The sequence below is a fragment of the Rhodotorula paludigena genome, assembly GCF_050403205.1.
Source record: "Rhodotorula paludigena JCM10292 DNA, Rt_paludigena_JCM10292v1_ctg6, whole genome shotgun sequence".
In the NCBI taxonomy this organism is placed as follows: Eukaryota; Fungi; Basidiomycota; class Microbotryomycetes; order Sporidiobolales; family Sporidiobolaceae; genus Rhodotorula; species Rhodotorula paludigena.
In genome coordinates, this window is record NW_027481452.1 from 302,448 (window position 1) to 323,220 (window position 20,773).

At 64.5% G+C, this 20,773-nt stretch overlaps 7 protein-coding genes across 7 annotated transcripts; 2 read left to right on the forward strand and 5 right to left on the reverse strand.

Moving 5' to 3' along the window:
• Positions 1 to 120: 120 nt before the first annotated feature.
• On the forward strand, positions 121 to 593 carry JCM10292_003126 (uncharacterized protein; the record flags this gene model as incomplete). Its single annotated transcript, XM_076646850.1, has 3 exons — positions 121 to 265; positions 333 to 487; positions 573 to 593. 3 exons carry the CDS (start codon positions 121 to 123, stop codon positions 591 to 593), a joined length of 321 nt encoding a protein of 106 aa, XP_076507611.1.
• A 484-nt stretch (positions 594 to 1,077) lies between these two features.
• TRM2 (tRNA (uracil(54)-C(5))-methyltransferase) lies at positions 1,078 to 3,360 on the forward strand (the record flags this gene model as incomplete). Its single annotated transcript, XM_076646851.1, has 6 exons — positions 1,078 to 1,537; positions 1,610 to 1,911; positions 1,974 to 2,359; positions 2,444 to 2,921; positions 2,984 to 3,060; positions 3,141 to 3,360. 6 exons carry the CDS (start codon positions 1,078 to 1,080, stop codon positions 3,358 to 3,360), a joined length of 1,923 nt encoding a protein of 640 aa, XP_076507612.1.
• Positions 3,361 to 3,605: 245 nt separating this feature from the next.
• On the reverse strand, positions 3,606 to 4,815 carry JCM10292_003128 (uncharacterized protein; the record flags this gene model as incomplete). Its single annotated transcript, XM_076646852.1, has 10 exons — positions 3,606 to 3,798; positions 3,878 to 3,902; positions 3,982 to 4,053; positions 4,119 to 4,134; positions 4,206 to 4,236; positions 4,320 to 4,358; positions 4,426 to 4,437; positions 4,500 to 4,531; positions 4,594 to 4,634; positions 4,755 to 4,815. The coding sequence occupies 10 exons, from the start codon at positions 4,813 to 4,815 to the stop codon at positions 3,606 to 3,608; spliced, it is 522 nt and encodes a 173-aa protein (XP_076507613.1).
• Positions 4,816 to 5,132: 317 nt separating this feature from the next.
• Positions 5,133 to 8,739, reverse strand: JCM10292_003129 (uncharacterized protein; the record flags this gene model as incomplete). The annotated part of the gene is made up of 14 exons (XM_076646853.1): positions 5,133 to 5,402; positions 5,465 to 5,489; positions 5,550 to 5,577; positions 5,636 to 5,871; positions 5,927 to 6,041; positions 6,107 to 6,421; positions 6,488 to 7,268; positions 7,346 to 7,541; positions 7,599 to 7,719; positions 7,779 to 7,793; positions 7,857 to 7,892; positions 7,964 to 8,105; positions 8,191 to 8,274; positions 8,365 to 8,739. The coding sequence occupies 14 exons, from the start codon at positions 8,737 to 8,739 to the stop codon at positions 5,133 to 5,135; spliced, it is 2,739 nt and encodes a 912-aa protein (XP_076507614.1).
• A 512-nt stretch (positions 8,740 to 9,251) lies between these two features.
• JCM10292_003130 (uncharacterized protein) lies at positions 9,252 to 12,034 on the reverse strand (the record flags this gene model as incomplete). Its single annotated transcript, XM_076646854.1, has 8 exons — positions 9,252 to 9,277; positions 9,346 to 9,513; positions 9,577 to 9,667; positions 9,729 to 9,879; positions 9,947 to 10,886; positions 10,945 to 11,202; positions 11,264 to 11,340; positions 11,403 to 12,034. The coding sequence occupies 8 exons, from the start codon at positions 12,032 to 12,034 to the stop codon at positions 9,252 to 9,254; spliced, it is 2,343 nt and encodes a 780-aa protein (XP_076507615.1).
• Positions 12,035 to 12,471: 437 nt separating this feature from the next.
• OTU2 (deubiquitinase OTU2) lies at positions 12,472 to 14,196 on the reverse strand (the record flags this gene model as incomplete). Its single annotated transcript, XM_076646855.1, has 8 exons — positions 12,472 to 12,564; positions 12,660 to 12,690; positions 12,773 to 12,882; positions 12,942 to 13,003; positions 13,080 to 13,200; positions 13,308 to 13,353; positions 13,413 to 13,570; positions 13,648 to 14,196. The coding sequence occupies 8 exons, from the start codon at positions 14,194 to 14,196 to the stop codon at positions 12,472 to 12,474; spliced, it is 1,170 nt and encodes a 389-aa protein (XP_076507616.1).
• Positions 14,197 to 14,582: 386 nt separating this feature from the next.
• Positions 14,583 to 20,690, reverse strand: JCM10292_003132 (uncharacterized protein; the record flags this gene model as incomplete). The annotated part of the gene is made up of 13 exons (XM_076646856.1): positions 14,583 to 14,634; positions 14,738 to 14,772; positions 14,834 to 14,919; positions 14,979 to 15,463; positions 15,524 to 15,711; positions 15,774 to 16,144; positions 16,205 to 16,552; positions 16,615 to 16,715; positions 16,782 to 17,905; positions 17,962 to 18,520; positions 19,113 to 19,399; positions 19,465 to 19,997; positions 20,084 to 20,690. The coding sequence occupies 13 exons, from the start codon at positions 20,688 to 20,690 to the stop codon at positions 14,583 to 14,585; spliced, it is 4,776 nt and encodes a 1,591-aa protein (XP_076507617.1).
• Between the last annotated feature and the right edge of the window lie 83 nt (positions 20,691 to 20,773).

A 20,773-nucleotide genomic window follows, 5' to 3' on the forward strand; every position in this document is an offset into this window, starting at 1 on the left:
GCGCTTGTGCCGCTCGTGTCGCGCTCGCAGGACTCGAGCAAGGTACATCCCGCCTCCCCACCACCGTCTCTCCCGCCAGCTGCAGGCGCTGACTGCCCCCGCCCACGCGCACGCACACAGATGGTCAACGTTCCCAAGACCCGCCGTACCTACTGCAAGGGCAAGCAGTGCCGCAAGCACACGCCCCACAAGGTCACCCAGTACAAGACGGGCAAGGCCTCGCTCTTCGCTCAGGGCAAGCGCCGTTACGACAGGAAGCAGTCGGGTGCGTTCGGCTTGCGCGTGCTGTGTGTGTGTGTGCGACCGCTGATCGTGCTCTCGGCGCCGCGCAGGCTACGGTGGTCAGACCAAGCCCGTCTTCCACAAGAAGGCCAAGACGACCAAGAAGGTCGTCCTCCGCCTCGAGTGCACCGTCTGCAAGTACAAGATGCAGCTCGCGCTCAAGCGCTGCAAGCACTTTGAGCTCGGCGGTGACAAGAAGCAGAAGGTGCGTCGCTCTTTCGCCTCGTCCGTTCCCTTAGGCTCAGCAGCTGACTCCCAGAGGGTGCCGCCCTTGTTTGCGACCAATGCAGGGTGCCGCACTTCAATTCTGATCAATACGCGCATTGTCCAGTGTGTCGTAATGATCCGGTTTTGACTTTGGCGTTTCTGGCTGGTGGTCCCCGAGAGGTGCAAACTGCGGTTTCTCGTCGAGTTCGGTGCGGAATCTATGCTCGCGCGGGTGGAGGATGTGGAGCAAGGGCTGCTTTCGAGTCGGGAGACTGTTACGGTGTCCGAGCCAGGCTCTACCACGAAGCGACCTTCTACGCGGATGCTTCGGCGCATGTCGCGGGACCTGCTTCCTCTCTACGCACGGGATTGCACAAAGTGTCCAGGCACCCGCCGAGCAGAAAGACGGCTAGGCATCCCGGTCTACAACGATGCGCCGAGGGAAGCGGGGCTGTGCAATGAGCGCGTCGCGGATTCACGAGACGAGGACGAGCTCGATCGCGCTCGCTTCCGTCTGGCCGCTGCATGCTCGTGCGCGCAGCCCGCACCTGCAGCCGTTCCGTCCTCGCCCGCCCGCTGCATCGCGCCATGTCGCTCCCCGCCGAGAAGCGCGCCCACTCGCCGACTCCGCCTCCTCGCTCGAGCGCACTCGACCCTGCCGCGCCCGCCGCGGCCCAGGCAGCAGCCGCCGACCCGCAGACCAAGCGCGTAAAGCTCACCGTCGAGGACCCCGTCTCGGTCCCGCCCGTCCTTGTCGAGCACCCGCTCCCTTCGACCTCGACCTCGCAGCCGTCCAAGGCCAAGGACACCAAGGCCAAGCAGCCGCGCAAGGCCCGCGCGCGCAAGGTCAAGCCGCCCAAGCCGGGCGGCGTCGAAGAGGCGGGCGCGTTCGACGTGCTAGAGCTGCTGGGCAAGGAGCGCGTCGACGAGCTCGTGCGGCTGCAGGACGACGAGGGCCGCGACTGGGTCGCAGAGGCTGAGCGCGAGTGGGGCAAGGGCGCAGAGGGCAAGGACGTCAAGGTTCGCGTGCTCGCGCTCAATGACCACGGTGCGTGTGTCCCGCGGGCCGCATCCGGACGAGGGAACTGACGCGCTTGCTTCCGCGTGAAACGCGAACTAGGCGAAGGGCTCGCGGCGCTCACTCCTGCCGGCGCGAGTGCCCCGACGCGCCTCGTCAGCATCCCCTTTGCGCTCCCCGACGAGCTCGTCAAGATCCACATCCACCGCCACGAGCCCGACTACTTCATGTCGCACGCCGACCTCCTCGACATCCTCGAGCCGAGCCCGCGCCGCCAGGCCGAGGTCGAGGAGCTCCCGGGACGGGTCCTCACCGACGAGATGAAGGAGAAGCTGGCGGCGGTGCGCGCCAAGTTTGGAAACCGCGTGCAGTGCGAGTACTACGGGCAGTGCTCGGGATGCCAGGTTCGTCCCGCATCGTCTCCTGCTCTCTCGCTCGTCCACCGACCACAAAAGGACACCCACAGTACCAGCCGCTGTCGTACGAGGAGCAGCTCGAGCTCAAGCGCGACGTGATCCGCCGCTCGTTCGCCAACTTCTCCGGGCTCGACCCGGCGCTCGTGCCCGCGCCCGGCCCCACGCTCGCCTCGCCGCTGCACTATGCCTACCGTACCAAGCTCACACCGCACTTCCAGGTCCCGCCCTCGGGCCACAATCAGAAGAACCGGCGCAAGGCAAAGGGCAAGGGCAAGGCGGACGGCGACGCCGAGGCGGAGCAGGCGCAGAAGGAGTGGGAGATCACGATCGGGTTCGAGCAGAAGGGACGCAAACGCATCGTCGACATCGAGGAGTGCGTGATCGCGACCAAGGTCATCAACGACGCGCTCGTCGGCGAGCGTGAGAAGGTCAAGAGGTGCGTCAGGATGGCCGGCTCGCGGATATTCGCTTCTCAAGCAGAACCGCTTCGCTCACGCTTCCGCGCTTTGCTTTCCCACAGCAACATCTCGGCCTACAAGCGCGGCGCGACCATTCTCCTGCGCGACTCGCTCCCGCCGCGACCCGCCGAGCAGACGACCAAGCCCGTAGACTACGCGCCCTCGACCGAGCCGCACGTGTGCATCACGGACCACCACGCGACGGTGCGCGAGCAGGTCGGCACGGTCGAGTTTGAGCAGCAGGCGGGCTCGTTCTTCCAGAACAACAACTCGATCCTCCCCTCGCTCCTCGACGCCGTCAAGGCGGCCGTCGGCCCGCGCCCGTCCGGGTCGGGCGACGGCGCCAAGCGGTACCTCGTCGACGCGTACTGCGGCAGCGGCCTCTTTGCCATCTCGCTTGCCGACCTGTTTGACCGCGTCGAGGGCATCGAGATTGACAAGGCGAGCATCAAGTGGGCCAAGCGCAACGCAGAGTTCAATGCCGGCCCGGGCCGCGCAGAGGTCGGGTTTCGCGACGGCAAGGCCGAGGACATCTTTGGCGTGCGTTCGCCTCTCCTGCAGACTCGTCACAGTCCTATCGCTGACGCCCGATCGCTGCACAGTCAATCGATTTCCCGCCCGACCAGACGAGCGTCCTCATCGACCCGCCACGCAAGGGTTGCGACGAGCAGTTCCTGAAGTGAGTTATGCCGGTCCTCAAGAACGAGGCGCCGACCAGACTCCCCGAACCGGACCCTGACCCTCTGCCCTTTACGACAGGCAACTCCTCGCGCTCAAACCCGCGACGATCGTCTACGTGAGCTGCAACCCGCGCACGCAGGCGCGCGACATCGGGTGGCTCGTCAAGCACTCTGCGGCCGAGGAGGAGCGCGCGCAGAGCGGCAAGAAGGGCTACTGGATCGAGAGCGTCCGCGCCGCCGACCTCTTCTCGCAGACGCACCATGCCGAGGGGCTCGCTATCCTCAGGAGGGAGGTGTAGGTAGACTATCGCTGCATCGTGAGGAACGCAGAGACGATCATCACAAGCATGCTGTATCATGCGGGAGGCAGACATAGCAAAGTGGAGGCTGGTCATGCAACCCGCGGGCTCTGCGCGAATCTCGAAAGCACTGAGAGGTGAATGGAAGCTTGAGAGGCGAATGAGAGTCTAATGCGAAGAGAGCGCCGGCGCCACGCAAGTCCGCTACAAGCTTCCTCCTGCCACTTGCTCAATTTTGGTCCGTCTCATGCCCTCGGCGCATCGACGCCGCCCTCCTTCTCGTGCTTCGCCAGCTCGAGCTCCTGCATCACCGTGCTCCGACTCGCAGCGTCTCCTGCCGTTGGTGCCGGTGCAGAGGGTGCGTCTGCAGGCGCGCTGACCGTCGCTCGCAGCTTGGCGTCGTAGTCGGCCTTCCACCGGCGCATTGCCGTCTCCGACCTGAGTGGAAATGAGTGTGAATATGTAAAGAGGCACAGGTGGGCCGTGGAGAAGGAATGGGCGACGGGTGAGAACGCACGGCACGGTTCCCTTTGCAGCGAGCTCTGCAGGATTGGGTCACAACAGTCAACAACATGGTCTCGCGTACAAACAAGCTTGTTGGCAACTGGCAGCTGGACCTACCATTCCGCGCCTGGTTGCGCCAGCGCTCCGAGACGATGCGGTGCTCCTGCTCCCACTTCAGCAGGTAGTGGTCTGCGGCGCGCAGAGTAACCGTCAGCCGCTGAACAAGGTAGCCGCCGAGACCAAGCGGAACGTACCTGCGTGCGTGACCATCTGAAGGCATCAAGATGAAAGCAAAGTCAGCTTTACAGGAGTTTGGTCTGGGCACTTGGGCAGGAGCGCACGCCGAAGATGGAGAACCAACTGGCGAGGAAGCTGCAAATTGTCACAGTATGTCAGCACACCGCCGACCAGCGAGCGGAATCCTCGTCGCTGCGGGATGGAGGAGAGAAACGCACGCCTTGCCCGCCAGCGTCTGCCGCTGCACCCAAGGAAATCTACACGATGACCGTGGTCAGCATGCTTGTCCAACAGAGAAAAGAAGCAGGGCGAGTGCAAGCGAACCGCCAGTTTGCCCTGCGGAAAGGTGGCGGCGTCAGCTACGACTCGACAGCGCAACTTCAGGAACTCGGACGTACAGTGCCACGAGCGTCACGCCGACCAAAGTACCCTGCACGAGGAAGAACGGTCAGCTCGGGAGGCACACGACCTGTTCGTGCGAAGTCGGCTCGCCTTGATCGCACCCTCGCGAGCGCCCATAACCTGCAGGCGGTCTGAGAAGGGTACCATGCGTCAGCATCGACACTTCTCAAGCCTAAACATGGCCGACCGCGCTGCAGGGCGGTGCGGCAACGTTGCTCGCTGTGCCGATGATGAGGGCGAGGCGGACGCACAAGCGATGTCCTCGTCCTCGACGCCGTGGCGAGTGCGTCCTTGCGATCCAGGGTTGAGCATGATTCCAGTGAAGCACGAAGAGCAGAAAGTGCGAGGAAGACGAGGGAGAACGCGGCCGCCGCTGGCCTTCGCCTCGTCCCGGCGCTCGCTCTCGGCTTCCGAGGGCCGAAGTGCTCACCTTTTCCTCCCGCCCACGTCGAACGCGCAGAAGATGCTGCAGACCATAGTATGACACAAAAGAGCATTGTACACAACAGACACCACAACGGATGGACGAGAGGGTATTAAGTAGAGCAACCGCACGGAGGAGGAGCACGAAAAAAACCAGGACTAAGGAGGGACGAAGGTTGCGAGGCGAGTGTCTGTTGAATGCGCCTCTAGATGACGGCACGGAGCGCCGTGAAGCACCCGATCGACTTGGGCTTTTCGAGCTCCTCGCCCGTCGACGGGTCGCGCCAGATACCGTCCGTGTCGACGCGGCCGTACTTGTGCGTCGACTGGTTCGTCCGCAGCTGGTCCATCCAGTCGGCGACGATCTGCGGGTTGTCGATCAGGATGTTGGCCTCTTGCGAATGCCAGAACGACTGCGAGTCGAGGTTGCCGTTGCCAACGATGGCGCACTGCCCGTCGACCGACATGAACTTGATCTGTGTAGCGCGGTCAGGCTCAGCAACTGCATGCAAGTGCAAACGAGGCGGGCGTGACTCACGTGGCAGTTGCGGGACTTGTGGACACTGCGGACATGCGAGAAAGCGGGTGAGCCGGTGTATTACAGAGCAAGGAGGCGGACATACGCGTTGAGAGGACGGATCTGGTCCTTGCCTGGATTTTGACGCAAGTCAGTCAAGCGTCCTGACCTGGATAGGAGCGCGGAACGTACCAGTATACCAGTACACGTGCAGGTTGTCCTCCTTGCCAAGCTTGCGCAGCTGGCCGTACAGGCGGAAGACGACCTCCTCGTTCGTGCCACCCTGGAACGGAATACTCTCGCCCTTGTCGTTGAAGCCAAGGTCGAGGAAGAGCGTGACGGGGATGCCCTGCCCGGCTTTGCCGCCGCGGGAGCACGCCTCGACGACGCCTCGGACGATCGGTGCGGCATTCAGTGTGGGTGTTTGGCTGTAGCCGAGCGAGTCAGCAGCCGCTGCACTCCCGAGACAACTGAAGAACCTACATAAAGACGTTCTTCTCGGCGTACTTGAGCGCGGCGAGCCAAGCTGCGGCCTGGGGACAGCGGATGTCGTTGTGACCCGGCGAGCCATGCGGACGGCGATTGACGAGCGCAATGGCTGGGAGCACCGAGATGTGAGCGACTAGGAACGAATTAGAAGGGTATGCGGGCGCCGGGACGTACGGAAAGGTTCGTGCCGCCGATGCAGCATGTGCGGCTTGAAGTCGTGGATGAGCTTCTCGTCGTCGATCGCTGCGTCGACCTTGGCGAGTGCGCCAGCGTTGAGCGCCTTGGACAGGGCAGCAAGACGGGCGCTTGATGACGTGCCCTTCGTGCCGCCAGGGCTCGCCGGCGAAGAAGGCGGCGGCTCCTTTGCATCCCCTCCAACCCCAGGCGGGATATCACGCTCAGTCGCGAGACCAGTAGGCTCAGGCGCGGACGGGTCGACGAGGCCGGGCGGCTGCGGGGCTGATCGGGCAGACGAGGCGGGATGCAGATCTGCGCGCGAACAGGGCATCAGCGGAATCCTCCAGAGGGGTCAACAGCCCATTAGGCGACACCCACCGTGCGTTTGCACGGCGAGCGACTCGTTCGCCGTCCGGGGCGTCCCTTCCGTCCCATTCGCCTTGCCGTTCGACAACGTTGCCTCGTCTCCGCTCCGCTTCGAGCCCGTGTCGACGCCGCTGTCGACGCCACTGTCGGCACCGCCAACGACAGACTCGCCGGCCGTACCATCTGCCCCGGTCCTCGCGCCTGCGGCACCCGTAGTTCCAGCCTCCTGCGCCTGCGCGTTCCCGCCTCCGTCCATGACGCTCGACAACCCCATCGCGAGCCTCGCCTTCTCCTCGCGCGCCTTTTCGACGAGCTGCATCACAAGCGTGGCGAATTTGCCCGTCCCGGCGCCGCCGTACGGGTGCCCGTGCCCGTCTGCGCCCGCGCCCTCGCCATGCTGCGGCACCGCGCCAGGCGAGCCGGCGGCCTGCGCGTGGTTGTGCTGGTGCCCACCAAAGTGCCACGGCGAGGCGTGCCCGCCGCCGCCCGCGCCGGGCGCGGCGCTGTCGCGGCGCCACCAGTCGGGCGGGCTGAGTGAGTGGGTCTGCTCGCCGTGCTCGGCCTGCTCGTCCTGGCGATTGAGGAGCTTGCGTGCAGCCTTGGCCGCTTTTGCGACGTCGATATTGGCGAGGTACGGGTTCGAGTCGGTGAAGGTATAGGGGAAGAGGGAGGGGTCGGACGAGGGCGATGGGGCGGTGAGGCAGGGTAGAGCGGGAGCGAGACCTTCATCCCACGAGATGAGCATGTTGTCGTACAGTGAGTCGACGATTGGCCCTTCAAGGTGGACCATCATCTGCGGAGCCGACGGGTGGATCACGCTTAGTCACGAGGAACTCGCCTGGTGAAGCGCTGAACGGGTCGAGAACGCACCTCGAGGTTGGGGCGATCCTGGATGTTGTTCGAGTTGAGCAGCGCGACTTTGCGGTCGACTACCATTGCTTTCTGGTGGAACGTCCCGAGAAGCGGGCGATGGAAGTTGATGACCTGGATCGAGAGGTTGGGCACCTCGTCCGGGTGCGGGAGGCCGAGCGGCGCCCAGGTCTTGGGCTCGACCGTGACATGGTTGCTGGGTACGGGAGCCATTAGTTCTGGGTCGAAATCAGTAATCCTGAAGATTACGTACTGCCATAGCTGCTCGATAGCACCGCGGTCCCACATAACCTTGACGACGATCTTGTCACCCTTGCGCTCTCCAACGAGCTTGTCGAGCTCGCGTAGTCCGGATGCCACCGTGTTGACAGAATCTGAGGGCCTGCGAGAGGCGCATGTTAGTAGGCGAGCGGGCGGGAAGGTCAAGTCACACCGTACTGCCAGTAGTCTGCGCGCGCAGGCAGGAATGAGTGAGCGAGATGACAGGATATGGACAGGTCGGCGGACGCACTCGTGACAAGGAAGACCTCCTTCTCCGCGAGAACGACTGCACAGCATCGAACGGTGTTCAGCGATGGCGCTCGTTGTGCGCAAGGGCACGGAGTAGCTTCGACGCACTGCAGTCCTTATAGTGCTGCATGATGTCAGGGATGGTCGAGACGATGCTGAGCGGGATGGTTCCCTGCGTGCCGATGAGAGCAGGCGAGACATTGCCGGCGAGCGGATCCCGCGTCAAGCAGGTGAGGACGTCCGAGTACATCTGCGGGTGGATGGGCGTCAGCTGGAAGGTGAGAGAGGCACGGACGACGCTCAGGCCCCGCGGCATCGACTCCACCAGGGCTCACTTTGAGGAAGAGGTCGCTCGGACGGGAGGCAAAGTTGCCGCGCTTAGCGGCCTCTTCGAGCTCTTCCGCCTTCCATTCGCGTCCCTGCTCAATCGAGAGACGTCAGCAAGCGATGCGAGTCTTCGGGAAGGACAACAAGCCGAGCGGAGCCAAGGCGAGATGAGGCAGACGGACGTATTTCAGGTCGCGCTTGATGAAGAAGCGGCGGTGCGCCCGCTGGAAGAAGTTGGGTTTCGGGAAGAGCTTCTTTGCGGCCTGGCCGGGCTTCAAGCCGGCCTTCCAGCGGCGGTCGTGGGTCGTCGAGGCCGAGGACGACGAGGCGGTGTTCTTGGACTTGTGAGATGACGCCGCGCGCACCGACTCTGCGAGGGCGTGAGTGACGGTGTGTGTGCGGTCGTGCATCAACTCGAGCGGCGGGAACGGCGGCGGCTTGGCCAGCGCGACGAGCTGGGCGGGCGCACTCTCCTTGCGGGTGGGCGTTGCGCGAGGAGGACCGGGAGCGGGAGGAGCGGGAGGGGCAGCGGGTGCAGCCTGCCCTGCGTCCGCCATGCCGCGCACCTTCTCGAATGCTTTCAGCGAGAAGCAAAGGTGCGAAAGAGTCGACGGCGACGGCGACGAAGCGACCGGCGCGGGCACCGGAGGCGGAGGCAGCAGCGACTGCGCACTTGGCTCACACCGGCGCAGAGAGCAGCAGGAGCAGACTCGCCGACACTGCCAGAGCGTCGCACGGCTATCCCGAAGCACAGGGCGAGCGCAGTGCTCTCGCGCCCTTCCCCCTCGCGGATCATCATGCGGATCCGCAGCAGAAGAGAGTCCAAGTACAACAAAGACCGTCTATTGAACTACCGTAAATGAGGAAGAAAAGAGAGCTAGAACCTGTCCAGACGAGCCTGGAGAACCTGTATTGAAAGGGGAACGGAGCCTTGTCTACCTGCGGGAAGAGCGGATCACAAGGGTGAGGAGGGCACAGACAGCGCGGTATGACACGCGCAACGCACTCTGTGCACACGGAAACGAACCACAGCGTTTGTCCGCCGGAGAACCGTTTGGAGGCCGGGACTTTACGAGACGATCAGGAGGTTCTGAACTGCGGACGGAGAGAGGAATACAGTGAGGCCGTCGTCCTTGACCCGGACGAGCCAGAGAATCACGTACTCTCCGTGCACCATGTCTCGCCAATGTCGGTGACGCCCATGCGGCCCATCTCGTCCTCGTTCGGGTCGTCGAGCACCCCGACGCCCGCCTCCTCGATTGCGTCTTGCAGCTCGATAATGGCCTCGAGCGACTCGGACTCGCTCCCGATAAACGTGCCAAAGTGCATACCTGCGTGTATGTGGGGAGTGTGAGCTGCTGCGAGAGGTGGGCTGCGAGCTGGAAATCACGCACCGATAGTGTTGCGGCTCCGGACGTCGAGGTGGATGTCGACAGCGTCAGCGGGCGAGCCGTGCACCGCGCTCGAGATGTTCTCGTGGTGCAGCTACCGGACAACGCAAACGCCTGAGCTCGGATGGCTGCAACAACGACAGGATGAGACGCACCCGCAAGCCGATGGCGCTGACGAAACCGAGACTCCCGCCGCGCCAGATGGGCACAAACGCAACGTCGAGCGGCCCAAACTTGAGGCCAATCTCGTCGAACGCGGGGCACACCGGGTGCGGTGAGCGACGATGACGGCGGTAGCCCGTGTCGCTGCGTCCGCACAAGTCACGTCAGCTCATCTTCCTGAAGCGAGCTTGACACGAAACAAACGACGTACCCCGCGTGGTAGATGACTCCCTTCCGCATGATACTCCTGGTCCACCTCCCCTCCTTGACCGCACGGCCGACCTCGTGCTCGGCGCGCTTGGCCTTGGCCGCGCTCTCGCGCTCCTTCTCCTCCTGCGCAAGCTTCTCCTCGTCGACCTCGTCGGGCGGCGATTCCGGCGCGGGCGAAGCGGGGAGAGTAAGCGCATCGTGCTGCGTCGTCGCCTCGGACGGGTCCGGCACCGCCTCGCCGTCGCCGCCCTCTGCTCCCGTCGCAGCTGCAGCGGCCGCCGCCTCGCGCTCGGTCTGTCGCTCGCGCGCCGCGCGAATGCTGCTCGCGCGCGAGAGCGGCGACGGGCTGTGCGCGGCCGAGACGGAGCCGGACCGCGCGCGCGAGCCGTCGGGGCTCGACGAGCGCGAGGCGTTCGAGAGGCGCCGGGTGAGCGATTTGGAGAAGGACGACGAGCGCTGCAGGAGCTGCGAGACTGAGCTGCGGCGGCGTGGGGAGGATGCGAGGGAGGAAGGCGAGACGTCGCCGCGCTTGGCGACCGAGAGAGAGGCCGAGTCGGTGGTGGAGGTACTGCTTGCCGTCGTCTGCGGTGAGAGGTCGTTTGCCGAGTGTTGCGGGGTAAGGAAAGGCGTAGTGCCCGTCGAAGGCGGATTCAGCAGGTCCGTTCGCCGTGCTCTCGGGCCACTCGCCTCGTCTGCGTCGTCCTCCTCGACCGCGATGTCCTCGGGCTCCTCGACGAGCACCGTGTGACCCGTCTGCATGGCGTCACGCAGCTCGGCTTCCTGCGCCGAAACGAACGACTCGTTTGTCGAGACAGTCGCGGACGAGCGACGAGCTTCGCCGTGGTGGAAGAAAGGGTAGGGGTCGGGCGGGTCCGACTCGATGAGGTGTTCGACGACCCAGCCGCACCACAGCGTCGAGCCCTGGTCTCCGGGTGATCGGCCTACAGACACAAGCCAGGTGAGCGCTGAATGACGTTCGGACAGACTCGACGTGCGCACCAGAGTTGTGCTGTGCCGGCACACACGAGAAGCGGATGCGCTCCTTCTCCCGCGGCGGCTCGCTTCTGACCATCTTCGAGCGGCTCGAGCGCCCGCTCTCGAGCCCATCGCCAGCGTGGGACAGAGGCGGACTCGGCGCTGCGAGCGGCGGGGCGCAGAGGCCAAAGTCGGACGGGGTGAGCTCGGCATCCTCCCACCAATCGAGCTCGATGATCTGTGAAGGCGGAACACCGCTGGCGAAGAACCAAGTCTTGTTGCCTGTGGAATGTCGAGGCTAATCAGCCTAGTGCAAGCGGACCTGCGCGAGAACGGGATGCACCGAGCGGGACGAAGAACTTGGTTCGCGGCCACTTGTCGAGAACCTGCTTGACGCTATTGACGTCCAGGTGGTCGTAGCTGCGGGACTCGAAGTCAGCTCCGCAATATCGGAAGCTTACAAGCGAGCGAGGGTACGCAACTGGTTGTGGCTAATGAGGACGGCGTCGACTCCGGGCAAGTCCTCGACCTTGCACGGCGCAGGGCGCAGCCTCCCGGGCCCCGTGTAATTGGTAGGGCCGGCCCGCTCGCTGAAGATGGGGTCGAACAGGAGCTTGAGGGTCGTGCCCTCTCCCTCGGCGTACTGGTCCTCCTCGTCGACAGCGCCGTGCACCGACCCTGCGCGGCCGCGGCGGATCTTGGCGTCGTCCGGGGTGTTGTCTACGCTCTTCCTGCGGAGGCTCGAGAGCGGGTCGGGCGGGAGGTCGAGCGGGAGCTGGACGTAGACGGTCGCATGTCCGAGCCAGGTCGAGCGGACAAACGCCGTCTTTGCGCCGTTGCCGCTCTGCTCGGCCGCGCGCCGCAGCTCACGGACCTTTGCACGGCCCCAGTCGCCCGGGTCGAGCACCTGGAGCTCTCGGGCCTTGGGGTGCTTGTTGAGGTGCAGTTTGGGCCATCCGAGCCACGCCCCGCCGAAGAGCAGCTCGGACGCGGTGGGTGCGCTCGCACTCGGCCACGGGTTCTTGAAGCTGAGCGTGCCCGTCAGCGGGTGCAGGACGTGGTGCGCCGGCCGCTCGCTCGGCGACGCGGCAGCCTCTTGCGAGTCGGGCACCATCTCGCCTCGGACAGAGTGGTGGGGCGCGGCGAGAGGAGGCAGAGACAGAGGCAGCCGAGACTGCTGCCAGCTCCTTGGCAGCGCAGGAGTCCAAAGGCTGGAGACGACCGTCGAGGCCGAAGCTGTGGGTCCGCCTCGCCTTCCGCGCCGTCATCGTCCGCTCGCTCGCGCACGTGCCATTTTCGACAGGGTCTCAGCTTGGCCACATTTCTCGCTGTCGACACAAGCACTAGGAAGTAGCACTATTGGCAAGCCCGGGCCATCGGAGTTCAGGCAAACGCTTCGAGAAAGCTGTGTCCCGATCACGCGCATGTATTCCAGAATGACGACGGGCAGCCATGGGAACCGAGTAGTACAGTCTAGGGGTGGGCGGATGCGACTGAATGCGAGGGCACAAACATACTGGGAAATCGTTTCGATTGAGCGAGCGGCACAGACTAGGCGGAGTGGCTTATGGGCGTGTCGGCGGACGGGGCGGACGGCAAGACGTGTGGTGCGCCGTGCTTCGTTGGGCGCAGCGAGTTGTAGTGCTGGACATGTGCAAGGAATGTCAGCTGTGCATGTGCCGTACGAGCGGCATGCGGTCTCATGGCCTGCCATCCGAAAGCTGAAGATGCAGACTGACCTCGCCAAGCCCGTACATCTTGCGGTGATATCTGCAGCAGACCCGTCAGTTTGCACATCAGAAGGCACGATATTCAGAGACAGGTAGAGCCCGGCAAGGGGAATGCGACGCACGAGATAAGCATTGCCCGCTCGCGCGGCAGGTCCGAGCCATGCTCGACCATTTCGGTTCCGGCCTGGATCACGATGATCGGCGACTGGTAATGCAGGGATAGTGCGCGAATCTGCGAGTCTCGGAGGTGAGCTAACGGACCTCTGCAGCCAAGGACAAGCGGCGACGTACCTCCGGCTCGCCGCCCCATTCTGCCGTCTTCTCGACCGTGTCGCAATACCGTGCAAACTCGGCTGTAAAGAACGTGAGCCGATAGTGGCCAGGTCAGTACTGCGCGCTCGAGTGGGCAAAAGGCACGGTCTCGCTTACATTGGCTCATCATGTTCTCCGGGTCGAGGTCGCTGGGCAGGAATGGCAGGAAGTCGTCGGGGTGCGCGCGCATGTATGCCGCTGCGTTTGCTCGTGCGACTTGGTACGTCTCCTTGTTCGGCTGCGACGCGAGGCTAGGATGTCAGCACCGTCTTCCCGCATCGCAGGCGACTGGTCTACATTCCGCAACGCATTGTAGCCAGACGCCACCGGTAGCAAGCAACGTACGGAAAGCTTGAGGAAGTTGACCTGGTCTGCAATCGCCGAGAACATGCTGCGCGGCGGACCGAATGTCAGCGAGCAGCGAAACAGCAGTAACGAGGCAGCGCGCACCAGTGGCCGTCCGGCTCAATCTCTTTGACCATGACGCCCAGCTTCTTGCACTGCGAGTCGATCGCCTCCTTCTCCAGCTCGACAGAGCGGTCGTTCTCTGCCGCAACCTCGGCTTCGGCCTGTCGTCGCTGCTGCTCGAAGTGGTCCGCCTTGCGCAGCTGCCACGGAGAAAAGTCAGCACGGTATCTGGGGACTGTACGAGCGACTGGAAGCACGGGGAAGGACGAGAGCGCACCTTCCGCGCCTGTTGCCGGTTCACCTTCTTCTCGCCGCTCCCGCCGTCCGAGTTTCGGTTCGGCATGAACGCATCCTTCAAGTCGTCCTTAAATCCTTGCAGCCTGTCCCGCGTAGATCCGCTGCTGCCGTGGCTGTGCGCGCTCGTCGTCGACCCAGGGCTGAGCGTCCCGTTCCGCGACGAAGGCGCGACGGACGAGCCGACGCTCGGCGCGCCCACGGCCTCCTTCGCGTGATCCTCCTCGAGCTGCCCGCCGAGCTGCTCGAGGAGCTGGTCTGCGAGGTCGAGCACCTCGCCCTCCTCGACGGGGTCGGGCCCGCCGGCGCTGACGACCTGCAGCTCGTCCTGCTTGGCCTTGTAGACCTCCTTGACGAGCTTGGTCTTGCTCTTGGAGCCACTGCTGCCGCCCTTGTTCGCCTTCTTGAGCTTGCCGCGCGCGAGGAGCGGATTCAGCGCGGGGACTTTGGGCGAGGTAGCGGCGGCGGCCTCGACGATGGTGGCGGTGTTGCGCGCGTGGTGTGCGGCTGCGGTCGCACTCGAGTCTGCCATGCTCGCACTGCACTTGAATCTGCGAGGTGACGGCGGGTGAAGAAGTGCGGAGAGCGAGCTTGGCGGAGCGAGCGATGACGGCGGTTTGCAAGTAGCGCTTGAACGGCAAGAGGACTGGTCCACGAGGTGCAGGTAGCTCTCAAGGTGAGGGCCGAGCAGCGCACCCGAATGAATCTCTATGATATGCGCATTACCGGGAGGCGGCGAGACGGGAGTGCGATGCCGCTACAGCCAGTGGGAAGGAGTGAGAACAGGAGACCAACGGAGAGAGCGAGAGGAAGAGAAGACGTCTAGAGGTATAACACGGGGTGTACCGCACACAACCAAAGGAGAGGCCGGGAGATCAGGGAAGCAAGGAGGGGTATCGTCGCAGTGGGCGCCGTCGTCTATGCTGGGGTGACGGTGCCCGCCTTCTTGACGCCAGCAATAGTGGGCGTGCTGTGGATAAGCGCATGGGTCAGTAGAAGAGCCGAGAAGGAACGGGCAAAGACCGCTATCTTCGGCTGGACCGAAGTGTGCGACGACAACGAGCGCAACTCACGTGGTACCACTCTTGGCCCTCTTCGACGGGATTTTCTGTTTAAGGAGAGAAGGTCAGTGGCAAGCGGGGGAGACTTGTGAATAGGGGCCAACGCACGAGAACCTGCTTCTCGTGCTCCTCGTCCTCGTCCTCCGTGTCCGGCTCGCGCACCGCGCCAGGCGTCGTGTTCGAGAGGAAGGCAACTGCGAGCGAGTGTGTCAGCGACGCAATCGGATCCGAAATGGCGCGGGCAAGAACGCACGGGTACGAGCACGGCGGCGGTCCTCGCGCTCCTTGAGCTGCTTGCGCGTGAGCTTCTTGCGACCCTTGGCCGCCTTGAACTTGAGCTCCTGGTCGGCGCCCTCAATCGTCGCAGCCGCGCGCGCCTCGTCGCCAGAGCCGACGGGCGTCTCGGCCGACGCCGGCGTCGCCGCGCCCGGCGTAGCGGCGGGCGTTTCGCGCGCCGAGTTCGGGTTCGACTCGAATGCATTGTCGTCGACAGCGGCCTTGCCCTTGATGGTGAGGCGGCCGGCCTCGACGTTCCAGATCTCGCCGCAGAGCGCGCCGACAAACTCCTGGTTGTGCGAGATACAAATGAAGGCACCCGTCCACTCGCGGATGCCGACGGCGAGACCGCCGAGCGCGTCACGGTCCAAGAAGTTGGTCGGCTCGTCGAGCACGAGCGCCTGGGGCTTCGACCACATGGCGGCGGCGATGACGACCTTGACCTTCTGGCCACCGGAGAGACTGCGAGGCGGCACGAGGATCAGCACGAGGGCGTAGCAAGTGCGTATTGCAGGAACATACCCGCGCATCTCGTTGTACTCGGCGATGTCGCCGTCGAGACCGACGCCCTCGAGATGCTGGCGGACGAGCTTGACCGACATCTCGCGCGAACCGGCACCCTCGCGCGACGCCTCGAAGTCGTCGAACTCCTGCACCAGCTTGGAGAAGCCGAGCTCGATGAGGCGCTCGCGGGGAACGAAGGTGTTGTGCTGCGGAGAGCAAGACGGTGAGCTGGAAGCGGCAAGGATCGACCAGGCGCAGGAAAGCGCACCTTGTGCTGCATGCCCTGCCACTTGATCTCGTACGCGTAGCTCTTCTTGAGCTTCTGGCGACCGACGATCTGCTCGAGGAAGCGCGACTCGCCCGTCTTGGCGACGAACGGCACCTTGAGCTGGGCCTGCTCGGCCTCGGTCAGGGCGCGCGTTGCCTTGTGCGCCTGCTCCTTGTCGACACCCTCCTGGTAACGCCACATGATGTACTGCACTGCCGACTTCTCGAGGTGCTGCTCAATGTGGTGGAAGGCGTGCTGCGCGACGTAGGCGATACGGAGGTTGGGGTGCTTCTCGACGCGGCCCGAGTCGGGGAGGGTCTCGCCCGTGAGGAGCTTGATGAGCGTCGACTTACCGGCACCGTTGGGGCCGACTGCGAGTGTGCGGTGAGGTCAGCCTCGACAGTAGAAAGCGGGAGAGGGACGCGACGCACCGACACCGACACGCGACGAGAGCGAGATGGCGCAGCTCGCGTTGTAGAGCTGCGGCTTGCTTGCGCCAGGGTAGGTGAAGGTGCAGTCGCTCATCTTGAGGATGGCGCGGGTGCGCGAGCGGACGCCCATGAGCGAGCCGGGCGGGGGGAAGGTGAACTTGACGACCTCGTCCGAGAGGGTGTAGTACGTCTTGCCGGGCGGGTACTTCTCGACGAACTTGGCGAGGTTGCCGCGGTAGTAGACGAGCTGCTTCTTGTGGTAGTGGATGATGTTGCTGCACACGGCGTCGAGGAAGCCAGAGTCGTGCGAGATGATCATCGACGTGACGCGGTCCTGCGAGTTGAGGTCTGCGGGCGGACGGTCTGGTCAGCTACGGCCCGCCGAGCTCACAGCAGATATAGGGACGCACAGTCCTGGAGCCACGCAACCGACTGGACGTCCAAGTGGTTGGTCGGCTCGTCGAGGAGGAGGAGGTCGACCTTCATGAGCATGGCACGGCACAAAGCGACGCTGTGTGCACGAAAAGGTCAGAACGCAGCTCGCGACGATGCAATCTCGCGGCAAAGCCAAACGCACCGCATCTTCCAGCCACCGGACAGCGAGTTGATGGCGACGTCCTGGCGCTCGGGAGCGAAGCCCATCTCCTCGAGCATGCTGCGGATCTCGGCCTCGGTGGCCGAGATGCGCGGCTCGTCAATCATGAGCTGGCAGACGGTGATGCCCGTCTCGTCGCCCTCGATGTCGTGCTCGACGTACGCGGCCTTGATGTCGGTCGGGAAGTTGTCGATCTGCTTGCGGTTGATGGCCTTGAGGAGCGTCGACTTGCCGCAACCGTTGGCACCGCAGATACCGTAGCGGTGGCCCTTGCGGAGCTTGAGCGCCGTGTGGTTGAGGAGGAGGAGACCGCCGTATGCGAGCGAGAAGGGGAGGTCGATGAGGATCTCGCCCTCCTCGTCGTCGTCATCGTCGGCACCCTCGACACGGTTGCGCTCCTTGTCGACCGCGACCCACTTGGCGAGGAGGTCGAGCGCGATCTTCTCGGACGCCTCCTGGCCGACAAAGTGCGCAACGTACGGCGCAACGTACTGGTCCTTCCACTCCTTCTCCGACAGCTGGCGCTTGCGCACGAGCTGCGCAATGGCGAACGCGGCGCTCTTGATCGACTGCTCGGCGAACGCGTCGACCTTGTCGCCCGTCTGCTGCTCGACGGCCTCCATGAGCTGCGCGTACGCCGTGCGCTCGTCGCCGAGCGCCTCGGTGAGGTGGTCGATGGCAGGGATCGACGCGCCCTGCACCGACTTCTGCACCGCGCGCTTGGCCTCCTCGGCGAAGGCGCGAATTTCGGGGAACGCGGCGGACTCGATGATGCGCTCGATGCCAGGGAGGACGGCGTCGGCGTGACTCGCTGCGAGGTCGGGCGAGCGGACAAGCTTGAACAGGTTGGTGGTGAGAACGACCGTCTGACGCTGGACGATGTTGCCCTTCTCGGCGAGGGCACGGGTGAGAAGAGGCGAAACGACGGCGAGGGTCGGGCCGTCGATTTCGCGGACCCAGACGGTCGACGAGAGACGCTTGATCGCAGCGGGGACGGTGGTCGGGTCGGCCATACAGCGGACAAGGTCGGTAACGAAAGGCTGGATGTCGGGGTTGGTGAGGACCTGACAAAGGGCGACGCCGATCTTCTCGGCAGTAGACGAGATCTACGGAAGCGACTGTGAGTTGTTGTCAGCAACGGCGAGAGGTCCAGCAGACGTACCTCGCTCTTGGTATCCCGCATGGAGGGGACCAGGCGGGGAACGTAGTCACCGAGACGCTCCGCAACCTGGTCCTTAGCGGTGACGGCGAACATGCCGAGGAGCTCGAGCGCACCAACCTTGCTGCGCCACTTGGCGTTGCTCTCGAGGTAGGTGAAGAGCTCCTCGATCATGCGCGGCGCCAACTCGGGCGGCGGGAGGCGCTGGAGCTGCTTGGCGGCCTTTTCGGCGGCGTCCTTGATGCTGCCGGTCTTGCCCGACTCCTGGTACTGGTCGAGGATGACGGGGAGGAGCGGCACAAAGTAGGGGTCGACGGCGCCGAGCGAGAGGCCGGCCTTGCGGAAGATCTCGTCGAATGCGACCATTGCGCCCTCCTTTTCCTGCGGGCTCTTGCCCTTTGCAGCGCGCGTGAGGTCGTCGAGGATGTTGTCGGCGACGAGAGACCGCACGCCGGTGCTGACGACATGGCCCGCGAGCGACGAAGCGGCGCTGGTCCGGGCCGAGCGGGTGGTCGCGCCGTAAAGCGACTGGAGGAGAGCCGAGGGGGGCGGCGTGAAGTCACTGCGGGCACGCTGTGTGAGCTCTGACACGCCCAACCGGAGCGCAGGACAAGAGCGGGATCGGCGTACACCATGGCGGATCGAAGCGGCACGTGTGGGACGGGGGGCGACGACAAGCGGAGCGGGCGCGGCTGATGCTCTAGAGCGGGCTGGAGCAGTGCAGTGCGCGTCTATGGGCCGCAGACCAGGCCAGGCGCTCGAAGGAGAGCGAGACGGGGCGAGAGGCGCGCAGAGCAATCGCGCCGCGCGGAAGTCTCGCTCGGCCGCGCTGGCCAAAGCTCGCTCGGCTCGCTCGGCGCACGCGCATCTCGTCGCGGCCTGTGCCCACGCCCGAGACGTGCTGCAGGGTGCCTGGCTTGCTTGTACGAGTCCAACAAACCGCCTACTCCCGCCCACTACTGCTCTCTCGCTCGTGGCTGGTCTCTCCGCTCACCTCTCCTTTGATGACACGCAACGGCTTGAGACTGCAATTCCTTGCTTGAAGCCGAGTTCTGGCTGTAATCCGCGCTGAGCACACATACTCGACCTGGAGACGCGTCGAGGAATCTGGAAAGCCTGCTGGGTTCCGCAAGACAGCCCTCCTTGCCACTCACAGCTTCGGCCTTGCCGCTGCTTCGCGTCCATACGTCTCCTTGAGCCACTCACCCACTAGCGTACCCGCACGGTCCGGCTGGATCTGCGGCAGGAGGTGCGATGCCTTACTGAGGCGCTGCACGTCGAGCCACGGCAGGAGGTCGAGCGCCTCGTCGAGCAGCTCGTCGTCTACGATCGACTGTCCGCGCGACGGGACGACGTAGCGAATCGGCAGCGAGGGGTCGAGTCGGCGCAGGCGGGTGAAGAGTGTGTGTCCTTGCCAGCCGAAAGGATTGGCGTAGACGAGCTGAGGAGCGAGGACTGCGTCAATGAGACGGTCCCCGTCATTGCTAGTTCAGGAAATGCGCTCACCGCCTCGGTCTTGGCAGTTGTCCTGAGCCCAACGCGTCCGTCCGGCAGGTCGCGCAGTCCATGCCGCAAGAACAGTTCGACGATCCTGCGGTCCCACACCTTGAAGAAGCCCTTTTGCGTGAGCGTCTCGCACGCCTCCTTGCGCGATGTCCAGCTGTCCTTGCGCATCGCGACGCTCTTGAAGAACCGGCCGTCGACGATCGAGAGGTTGTAGGCGCGCGGGAGGATCCACGGGTCGAAGATCCACAGTGACGAGAAGACGAATGGCATGGCTGTCGCCGCGAGCGCGAGCGTGCTTGCGCCGAACGAATGACCGACGCCAACGATGGTCTTGCGGCGAAACGTGCGGTGTCGTGCGAGCGAGTGCCCGGCGGGCGGCTCGGAACGCGAGTCGAGGGACAAAAGAGCCGGGTCGAGGGTGCTGGGCCGGAGGATGAGGGGTGCAGCAACGGCATCAGACCGTCCGAGGGACGGCGAGTCGATGTACGAGACAAGGAAGTTGAGCAGGTCGCGAGAGTAGTCGAGCCAATTCGCTGTCATCGGCGCAGAGCGTGAGCTGCTGTGGTCCCATCCGAAGGACTGCCGATCCAGCGTTCGAAGGGAGGGAAACGCGACCTACAGCCTCGCCCCACGACCTCCTCGTTCAGCAGCGCCGAGTCGCCGCTGCAGACGCAATCGAGTGCCCAAGCCTCCGCAACCTCGACGCTCGACCCCTCGAGATCGCTCAGCAGTGCGTCGAGCACCGGCTCCCACGTCTCCTTGTGCATCCCGTTCCCGTGCGACATGACCAGCGACAGCGCGCCCTCCCTGCGCGGCGGCTCGACCGGAACGTAGCGGTTCACCGCGAGGTACAGCTGCTCCTGCTCCTCGACCGTCTCCCGCTCCGCCTCTGGATCGGCAATCGGCTCCGTCGCCTGTACGCGCAGCATTTCGCCCAGCATCGAGTAGTAGCACGGCCGCTCGCGCGAGGCGGGGTGGTGCGCGACGGGCGAGGGCTCGCCCGGGTGCCGCGACGCGCTGCGCTGCATGCGCGGGAACGCCGCCGGTACGATGTACGTATCGCAGCGCCATCCGTCGCGGAACGAAGACGAGTCGCGCAGGTCGAGAGAAGGCAGGATTCGTGGATGCTTCGCGGCTGAAGGGGGCAGGAGGGGGACGAGAGGCGGATCCTGAGGGGGAAAGCGCAGATCGAGCTCGCGTAGCTCTTGGAGGGACGGGGGAGCCATGTCAATCCGAGTCTCGTGGGCGTGACGGACGAGCGACAGGTAGCAGAAGAGACGAAAGGGAGCGCGAGCACAGGCAGGAAGCA